Source organism: Delphinus delphis, chromosome 13 (genome assembly GCF_949987515.2).
Source record: "Delphinus delphis chromosome 13, mDelDel1.2, whole genome shotgun sequence".
Classification (NCBI taxonomy): Eukaryota; Metazoa; Chordata; class Mammalia; order Artiodactyla; family Delphinidae; genus Delphinus; species Delphinus delphis.
In genome coordinates, this window is record NC_082695.1 from 5,373,291 (window position 1) to 5,383,421 (window position 10,131).

A 10,131-nucleotide genomic window follows, 5' to 3' on the forward strand; every position below is an offset into this window, starting at 1 on the left:
CGCCGGCTCCCCACTCTCCCTCCCCCCAATTCGAGCCCCGGGCAAGTCCGCGGACGCAGCGCTCCACGAGCGCGCTGATCCCTCCGCCAGGCCTCTCGGGACGGCGGCCCGCTCCGCGCCAGATTCGGCCCCAAAGCTCCAGTCTTCACAGGAGAGCATTTTATGAGTGGAATTAGTTGAGCCTGGGGTTTCTCTTCAGAGGGCAGGAGGGCTGCGAAAAGTAGTCCCTTCTCGGCGTTTCTGCGGAAGGATCTATCGGAGCGGCGCTACCTGTAACTATATAAGGCAGCGCCGGCGGGAGCGGTGCGGAAGCAGCTTCGTGAAGTTTGGGAGTCGAGTTGCGGTTTTTCTGCGTTCGCTGCCGACACCACCATTTGGTAAGGAGGGGGCCCGGGGGTCTCGCGGCCGCGGGGGGCGAGGGGTGTCGACTTGCCCGCTGCGGCAAAGGGAGCAGCCGAGGCCTTTAGTCACCCGGGGCCGGCTAGCAGCAGGGCAGCCCTGAGAGGGAGGAACGCGGCAAAATGGCGTCCGTTCCCCGTCCCTCGGTGGGAGAAGCCGGACTCCGAAGCGGGCTATGAGGTGGGAGAGAGAAGATGGGGGGCGGGGGAGGGGACTGCGCCTGAAAAGGAAACGCGAGAGGCCCGGGAGGCCTCCGTGGCGGCGGGCCCAGCTTTTTGGGGAACGGGGTTGGGCGGCGTGTGAGGGAAGCGAACATGAGGTCACGGTTTGACTCGAGCGAGAGCTCGGTTTCCCGTCCCAGTAAGGGGACAGTAACTGCCGACGCCACGGAGCCGTCCTGCCCCCGCGGTGGGGGAGGGGACCCGCTCGCCACCGCGGTTCCGAGACGTCATCCCTTCCGTGGGCTCATAATCGAGGGTGGGGCCGCCTGCTGGTATGTGTGGAGGGAGAGTTTTTCTGGTCTCGGGGCGCAGGGTTTGGGCCTGGGGTGGTCGCTGTCGTGTTGGCAGGGGGCAGCCAGCCAGTGAGGCGGGAGGGTAAGTGAGGCCCGCGAATTGACTGCTTTTCTTTCTTAAGTGCATGAAACGTTGCTTTTGACCTTATTTGTCAAGCTTCTGAGTTTTGGGGCAGGTTAGTCATTTGGTTAGTATATAGTGACGTATAATTTTGTAGCATTAGGTATGTGTTGACCTCTGAATTACCTGTTAAACGCTGGGGTTATTTTTTGTGTTAATTTTTTTGTTGCAACAGACAATGCAGATCTTCGTGAAGACCTTGACTGGTAAGACCATCACCCTGGAGGTGGAGCCCAGTGACACCATCGAGAACGTCAAGGGGAAGATCCAAGAAAAAGAGGGCATCCCACCAGACCAGCAGAGGCTGATCTTTGCCGGGAAACAGCTGGAAGATGGGCGCACCCTGTCTGACTACAACATCCAGAAAGAGTCCACTCTGCACCTGGTCCTTCGCCTCAGAGGTGGGATGCAGATCTTCGTGAAGACCCTGACCGGCAAGACCATCACCCTGGAGGTGGAGCCCAGTGACACCATCGAGAACGTGAAGGCCAAGATCCAGGATAAGGAAGGCATCCCCCCAGACCAGCAGAGGCTCATCTTTGCAGGCAAACAGCTGGAAGATGGCCGCACTCTCTCTGATTACAACATCCAGAAAGAGTCGACCCTGCACCTTGTCCTCCGTCTGAGGGGTGGTATGCAGATCTTCGTGAAGACCCTGACCGGCAAGACCATCACCCTGGAGGTGGAGCCCAGTGACACCATCGAGAATGTGAAGGCCAAGATCCAGGATAAAGAAGGCATCCCCCCAGACCAGCAGAGGCTGATCTTTGCAGGCAAACAGCTGGAAGATGGCCGCACTCTCTCTGATTACAACATCCAGAAAGAGTCGACCCTGCACCTTGTCCTCCGTCTGAGGGGTGGTATGCAGATCTTCGTGAAGACCCTGACCGGCAAGACCATCACCCTGGAGGTGGAGCCCAGTGACACCATCGAGAACGTGAAGGCCAAGATCCAGGATAAGGAAGGCATCCCCCCAGACCAGCAGAGGCTGATCTTTGCAGGCAAACAGCTGGAAGATGGGCGCACTCTTTCTGATTACAACATCCAGAAAGAGTCGACCCTGCACCTTGTCCTCCGCCTGAGGGGTGGTATGCAGATCTTCGTGAAGACCCTGACCGGCAAGACCATCACCCTGGAGGTGGAGCCCAGTGACACCATCGAGAACGTGAAGGCCAAGATCCAGGATAAGGAAGGCATCCCCCCTGACCAGCAGAGGCTCATCTTTGCAGGCAAACAGCTGGAAGATGGCCGCACTCTTTCTGATTACAACATCCAGAAAGAGTCGACCCTGCACCTGGTCCTCCGTCTGAGGGGTGGTATGCAGATCTTCGTGAAGACCTTGACTGGCAAGACCATCACCCTGGAGGTGGAGCCCAGTGACACCATCGAGAACGTCAAGGCGAAGATCCAGGACAAGGAGGGCATCCCCCCAGACCAGCAGAGGTTGATCTTTGCTGGGAAACAGCTGGAAGATGGGCGCACCCTGTCTGACTACAACATCCAGAAAGAATCCACTCTGCACCTGGTCCTGCGCTTGAGGGGAGGTGTCTAAGTTCTCCCTTTTAAGCTTTTGACAAGTTTCATTGCACTTTTCTTTCAATAAAATTGTTGGCATTCTCAAATAGTGTAATTTATTTCTTTTTAATAAGTGTTTGCAGAAGATTCTTTTTAATTAGGGGTGGGGTGTGAGGGATCAAAGTTTTGGTCTACCAGATGATTCTGTGGTAACCTAGAGGTAAGCAGTGTCAGTAAAAGGTGGCCTTAACATAGAACTGTAGTGGGTGAGTATAAATAAAACCCAGACAAGTTGGAGGTTGAAGTTAGAATTTTCCATGTGGACGCTTAGATGTAGGTTTACTTGTAAACTACTGACTTTAAAAATACTGAGTTTGGGTGTGGTCCCTGAGAGTGGGAGAGTTTCTGGAATACGAGCAGGGAGGAGCTATTAGAGGGCCGGCGTGGTGGAAGGGAACCTACAGAAAAATCAGTTTTAGTACATAGCTCTGTTTAAATTCACATTGAGCTGCATAGAAAGTCATTTGACCAGATGTTTTTTAAAAAGGATGTGGCAATGTTTTTTTGAATTTTATGTTTTATACAGCAGGTTCTTACTATCCATTGTATACATATTAGTGTATATATGTCAATCCCAATTTCCCAATTCATCACACCACCACCCCCTGCCACTTTCCCCTCTTGGTGTCCATAAGTTTGTTCTCTAGGATGTGGCAGTTTAATTTTTACTAAAGTCTCATTAGGCGTTATGCTAGAAAGTTTAGGAGTTGGTAGTTAGAGAAGTAAAGCTATTGTCAAAATTTTTGCTAAGATAAAGTTGTCAAGATTCCTTAATTTTCTGTGACTAGGTGAAAGGTTTGTATATAGCTAAATTGGTGGGTGAAGCCATTGGCTCTTGGCCTTTTATAGTAGTGACTTACCAATCAGATGCTACTGGTAAGTATCTTTGTATGTCATAACTAGAGCCAAAGGTGAAAGTTGCAGGGAAGCTGATTTAATATAAGGAGCTGGCACTGGTTGGTAGGTACCCCAGAAGTCAGAGGCTTATTTGAAGGACTCGAAATAAGGGATTGTTCTCCAAAGAGCATCACTCCCGCTAGCTTCTCCCTTCCTCTCTCCCACTTTTAGGGTATGCATGTGTAACTTCTGATGCAGAGGAAATTCTGTATTACTGCCAGTCCTAAAATACCTGAAGTCAACAGGCTTAAGTCCTCGCTTTAGGGCATCACAACTAGGAAATGCCATTTGAAAAGTTTGTCTTAGGCAAATCTGTTTCTTATTGTGAGTTTTCACTTTATTGACACCAGAGCATGTATAGTTCACTGGATTTCCGTGATTCACCCATGCAAATGAACATACAGGTCGAGAAGCAACATTACAAAAATCCCTGGAACTCCACCAGCACCTGTAACCACGTCCAGTCGCTGTGAGTAGTTTTTGTGTAATTTTATTGCTCATTAAAAGTAAGTGGTCATAGCATAGGGGTAAAACGTCAATAGCATCTTGAAAATGACCGCCCTGCAGGACAGGCTTTGCAAGCTTCCTAGGGCGGTGTTAGTGATGAGTGCTTTGTCTTCGAGTGTGAGGCGGTCAGTGGCTAGTGATGTTTCAGAATGTGGGGCTGGGTCAGCTCATGGGGGGAACCATGTGTGCGACACGCAGTTAGAAGGATCTTGGCATTAGAGCATAAAGCTGTGTGGGTGTCCTAGGGGTGGGGATGCTCAATGGAGAACTTGCTGAGGAACACTTGGCTCCTTCCTGTCAAGTTTAATGAAAGAAATTGCTAACTACAGGTGTAAACACTAGAAAAGATTTGAAAAACAATTAAAAACACTAAAATCAGTGATGGTACAAACTATATGTAAATATATTAAATATTAAAATATGCACAAGATAGTACAAACATTAAAATCATGATAAAGGAAGTGAAAGTTACACATAAGCTTACTCCCAAGAAAATGAGTATATTTGCCTCTTACTGTATCTAATTACAATGTATACATTGTTTTATAAAGTCAAAGGTAGCCCACCTAAGTTCCTAAGTAGTTAACTAACCATATTCCTTCCCAGTGATAACTAATTTTAAAGTTCGGTATTCCTTTGGGCTTTCCTCCTGTGTAGTAAATACATATAGATGTATACATAAATACAAATAGGACCATTCACAGCATAGCGTTTCTCAGCTTTCTTTTTTAAACTAGGTAATTATGGACATCTTTCCATGCCAGCATATCAGGATCTCCATCATTTTTAATACTCCAGCTAGTATTTCATTGTATAGATGATCTGTGACTTAATTTAACTTGTCCACCAACATTTGATTCTAGGTTTTTGCTGTTACAATCCTGCTGTAAAGTACATCCTTATACACATATCTGTCATATACTAATATTTTGAAAGGATAGCATAAAAATACAAGATTTCTATTTAATAAGGCTCTTGGGGATAATTTTAAAAATCAGCCTTAAAACATTTTTATAAATAATAATTACGGTATTTGTTACTGTCTCGTATTTTCCTACTTTTATTTTTTTGAGTAGATAATACGTTCATGTGTTTCAGACATATAAAAAGTTTAAAACAGTATATAATGAAAAGTTTTCAATTTTGTCTCCCAGCCACGTGGTTCTCCACCTCCCCTAGTATGTGCTTTCAGAGTTTCTCTATGCATGTACAAGCGACTGCTAATTATTAATTCCCCTTTATGCAAAAGGTAGCATACTGGCTTGCAGTCTGTCCTGCACCATGCTTTTTCACTTTATGTCCTTTATAGTTTTGACAGAGTTCTAATATCCTTTCATTATAAAGGAAAAATACCTTTCATGTAATTTTCTCAAGAATAAAGACCCCGAGAGCAACACAATCCCTAGTGAACATTTACAGGACCCTTCACCCAACAAATACAAGCATGACAGGAAAAATAGTGATATAGTGATGAACGAGAAGCGTTTCTATCATCAAGGGATTCTGAGGCTGAAGAACAGAGATGCTAGACTTGCTCAGTTTCGTTGAATGATCTTAAAGCACCCCAAAGTTTGGTTTCACACGTGAGTTAATACTACGTAAGGATTCATTTACATAGATGTGATTGTGTGAATCTTGAATAAACCAGAAGAAAAATGCGTGGCTCATTTGTTTAGTGTTCCTTTTTATGTTTCGTCTGAAAGCACAACGAAGTCCTCGTCAAATTATTATAAATATGGTCCTCAGAGAGGTATGCTGTTTAGAGATTGGCAAGCGCTTGTTAACTCAAGGATGTCAGCCTTAGTGTGCAGTGATATCTCTGCCGGAAGAGGGAGCTACTGGAACAGACTTTGGTTTAGTCATGAAGCCTGCAGCGCCCCCAAGCGGTGTGGCTGACTAGGCAATTTATGCTTTTACTTTTCTATTTCTCACAGTGGGTTGTTTACTCATTAGTAAAAGTTAATTTACTGTCCTCCCAAATGCCTTTTACTTTATCCTGTTTCTGCCGGTCCTGAAGCCATCTCCATTTTTTAAAAAAATTATTTTTTGGCTGCGTTGGGACTTCGTTGCTGCATGCAGGTTTTTCTCTCGTTGCTGAGAGCAGGGCTACTCTTCATTGAGGTGCGCAGGCTTCTCATTGCGTGGCTTCTCTTGTTGTGGAGCACAGGCTGTAGGCGCACGGGCTTCAGTAGTTGTGACGCACGGGCTTAGTTGCTCCGCGGCATGTGGGATCTTCCCGGACCAGGGATGGAACTCATCCCTGGTTCAATTGCATTGGCAGGTGGATTCTTAACCGCTGTAACACCAGGGAAGCCCCAAGCCATCTCCTTTTCCATTCCAGCTGGAATGACTCCTCCATAGCATCTAACGTAGCTATTATTCAACGTAGGTTCTCTGTTTCTTACAGTATCTCATCAGATCTAACCCCTCAAAATGCCCTTCTCCCTGATTCTCTTATCTGCTGACCACTTTCTTTTTCCCCATATGCTCCCTGACATTTTCTACGTCCTTGTTTCACTCCAGCTTCTCCCTCTTTCTAAAATACCACCTTTCCCCTATGTCTGACTTTAATAAAAACAAGTCTATAGCCTTGGCTGCAGTAAGGAAAGAGCTGGGTTCCTGGGACAGCACAGAGAGGTTATATTGCAGCCCAGAGAAGGCGTGTGTAGGATGGCAAGAGGTCACTGGCAGAATTTCCTGAGGCAGGAGGCTGGCTGAGCAGCAAGGGGCTATCAGCACAGATTTGTGGAAAGTGTAAGCATTCCTCAGAAACCCCCAAAAATACCAGGGAAGGGAAACTGGTAAGTGGACTTCCTAGAGGCGGTCACACACAATGCAGAACAGACCAGTCATATGGGCTTTAAAGGAAATGCTGACTCCTCCACACTGGCCCACACAGATGCTGGGTCACAACTCCCTGCCCCCTCCCTGTTGGTCATTCCCCTGGCATAGTCCAACCTGATGGGCTTCATGAGAATTTTCAAAGGCCCCCGTCCAAATGCTCGAGACTGTAAAAAACACATTGTATCCAATATATGAAAATTACAAGATTGAATTTAAATATTTTAGAATCTTCAGAAGGTAACACATAAACTGGCACAGACTTCAGTGCTGACATAGGGACTTGTATTTAATGGGGGTACTTTTTAATGCAAAATAGAATATGAAATGCTTTATATTTGGCTGTGGCATCCAAAGTAAAAATGTCTAGAGCCTACATGGGTCTTAAAATGGCCCTGTTCTTTTCTTTCATTTAAAAAGAAAATTGAAAACAGATTAGACATTTTTTTTTCAAATGTTTCCCTGCCAAAAGAGAATTTTGAACGTTTTTGGAATAAATCATCCCAAGAATGTCAGTATAGCTGATTTATTTTTTGATCCAGGATCCAGTAAAGATTCATGCTTTGCATTGGTTATTATATCTCCTTTATGTTTCTCTCTCTCTCTTTTTTTTGGTTTGGTTGTGAAATGATTCTTTATTTATGTGCTCCTTTATTGAAACACTTCCCTTTCTAGTTTTTAACTAACTGGGCATTGCCTGGCACCACTGTTGATGTCATCTTTCATGTCGTGATGGTGGTGGCCATCAGCACAGACTGGGCAGTGCTCAGGGTCTCTTGATGGTTCCAAGAGAATTCTCTCACCAAAGACTGGTGCTGCATCTGTCGAGCAATGTTGACAGTCCCATCAAAGTGATACTCCCACTGTGCTTAATGTTTTTCTGCTTCTTTCCGTCTCTTGGCCGTTCCTTGAGGACTTTGATGATCAGTGCAGAGGCAAAACATACCACCTCAGTCTGAGCCTGGTTGGTTCTGAATGGTCAGTTTCACTGTCATCCTCAGACGCTTCCAGTCACTGGTTGCCTTGGTAATGTCATCACCAACCTTTTTTGGAGACAGACCTACGGGGCAGATCTCAGGGGTCACGGCAGATGTGGCACTGAATTCCCCACCAGTGTACCTCAGGCACACAACTTTGAGAAACCGTGGGTAGGTGGCTGTACTTTAACCATATCTGTGTTGTCAGGCCTGAGGGCCTCTTCTGTCCTAGTCCAGGGGAGAGCTAACCTTCTCTCTCTTCACACAACACCTCTCCTCTGTCTCTCTTTTTCTTTGGCTGTTCAGCGTGGCCTGTGGGATCTTAGTTCCCTGACCAGGGATTGAACCCAGGACCTCAGCAGTGAGAGGCAGAGTCCTAACCACTAGACTGCTAGGGAATTCCCCACACCCTGTCTTTCTCTTAATCTAGAACAACCCTATGTCTTTTGTATTTCCTAGGACACTGACTGAAGAACCAGGCCAGCCGATTTAACTAATGTCTCCCGTTGTGGATTTGTCTGATTGTTTCCTCATGTGTGTGCCGTTTTGAAAAATATATATAATAGAACACATTTATTGTCTCCCAATTTGCACTCCACCTGTCTGTCCCTTCGTCTTTCTGTCTCAGCTAATATCTCCTCTGTGTCTTCCTGTTCCAGCCAAAGTCTCAACCTCTCTTTCATCCATCCAGTCCAATTCATCAGCAAATCCCATCCACTCAGCCTCTAAAACATAGCCAGACTCTTGTGGCTCTTTCTCCAGGCCAACACCCTGATCCGAGGCACCCATTTCTTTCATCTTAACCCCCAAACTGGTCTCTGCTCCCACTTGGGCCCTGGATGACCCACCCTCCTCCAAATAGTGTGGGATGTGCAGATTTCCAGAAAGTTGATGGCTTGAGCCTATGTTCCTCATTCCTCATTTCGGACTCTCTCTTTGGGCAAATACAACAATCAGGAGGATGTGAAGGGCATGGGGAGGGGGATGAGGCCCAGGGGACCCCCAGAAGGTGACAGTGTGTCAGCACATGGACCGCCGGCCCTCGTGTCCAGGTCTTCCTGCTTGCTGGTTTGCCATCCCAGTTAGTTATTGAAAACAAGAAGCCCTCCCCTGCGTAAAAATCCCCAAAGACCAGCCGTCCTATCTCTTGGCCTCATTGCTGCTCTTCTGCCCCTATTCATTCTCCCTTAGCTGCACAGTTTTCTTTACAGCTTAGGAACAGCCCGAGGCTTTTCCTGCTTCAGGGCCTTTGCACTCAGCTCTGCCTGGAATGCCCTCCCCTGGATCTTCCCATCAGAGGACCCACCTCCTCTCTCAGGTCTCAACTCCAACCTCCTTTCCATGACCACCATTTTAAACGAGTCCACTGGCTTTCAACTAGTCTCATCCCATGATCCACTCCTAGGTCCATCATAGCGCTTCTCAGTATCTGGAATTTTCTGACTGGTTGGATATTTGTCTACTGTTAGTTCCCCTACCTGTTAGCATACTGATAACTCAGTCCTCATCATGCATGGCACTCCAATCCGAAAATTCTTCGTTGTCCTTTTATTTTTTTAATTTTTTTGGCTGCTCTGTCTGGCATGTGGGATCTTAGTTCCCGACCAGGGATTGAACCTGTGCCCCTTGCACTGGAAGCTCAGTGTCTTAACCACTGGACCGCCAGGGAAGTCCCAGTCCGAAACTTCTTAACGACTCTGAGACCAAGGCACGGTGAACGTCCAGATTTTATTGATGTAGAAGCTGAGGTACAGGGAGGGCACCAGGCAGTCTGGCCCCAGTTCCACACTCTTTTTTTTTTTTTAATGTTATGGAATATATATTTGTATAGATTTTTATTTATTTTTTTGTATTTTTAATTTTTTAATACAATTTTAAAGGTTACTTCCCATTTACAGTTATTACAAAGTATTGGCTCTATTCCCTGCATCGTACAGTATATCCTTGAGCCTACCTTACACCCAATAGTTTGTACCTCCCACTCCCTCACTCCTAAATTGCCCCATCCCTCCCCTCCCTACTGGTAACCACTAGTTTGTTCTCTGTATCTGTGAGTGGGCTTCTTTTTTATGATATTCACTAGTTTGTTGTATTTTTTAGATTCCACATTTTTTTTTTTTTTTTTTTTTTTTGTGATACACGGGCCTCTCACTGTTGTGGCCTCTCCCGTTGCGGAGCACAGGCTCCGGACGCACAGGATCAGCGGCCATGGCTCACGGGCCCAGCCGCTCCGCAGCATGTGGGATCTTCCCGGACCAGGGCACGAACCCGTGTCCCCTGCATTGGCAGGCGGACTCTCA

At 46.6% G+C, this 10,131-nt stretch overlaps 1 protein-coding gene and 2 pseudogenes across 1 annotated transcript; 1 reads left to right on the forward strand and 2 right to left on the reverse strand.

Annotated features, from left to right (window-relative positions):
* The first annotated feature begins 217 nt into the window (after positions 1 to 217).
* Positions 218 to 2,656, forward strand: UBC (ubiquitin C). The gene is made up of 2 exons (XM_060027884.1): positions 218 to 377; positions 1,210 to 2,656. Exon 2 carries the CDS (start codon positions 1,213 to 1,215, stop codon positions 2,584 to 2,586), a length of 1,374 nt encoding a protein of 457 aa, XP_059883867.1. The 5' UTR covers positions 218 to 377; positions 1,210 to 1,212; the 3' UTR covers positions 2,587 to 2,656.
* Positions 2,657 to 7,532: 4,876 nt separating this feature from the next.
* On the reverse strand, positions 7,533 to 9,319 carry LOC132436392 (large ribosomal subunit protein uL11-like; annotated as a pseudogene).
* On the reverse strand, positions 7,992 to 8,102 carry LOC132436680 (U6atac minor spliceosomal RNA; annotated as a pseudogene).
* Positions 9,320 to 10,131: the final 812 nt, after the last annotated feature.

What these genes read in the sequence shown, in the direction of transcription:
- UBC (XM_060027884.1), top strand. Translation starts at nt 1,213, where the DNA reads ATGCAGATCTTCGTGAAGACCTTGACTGGTAAGACCATCACCCTGGAG.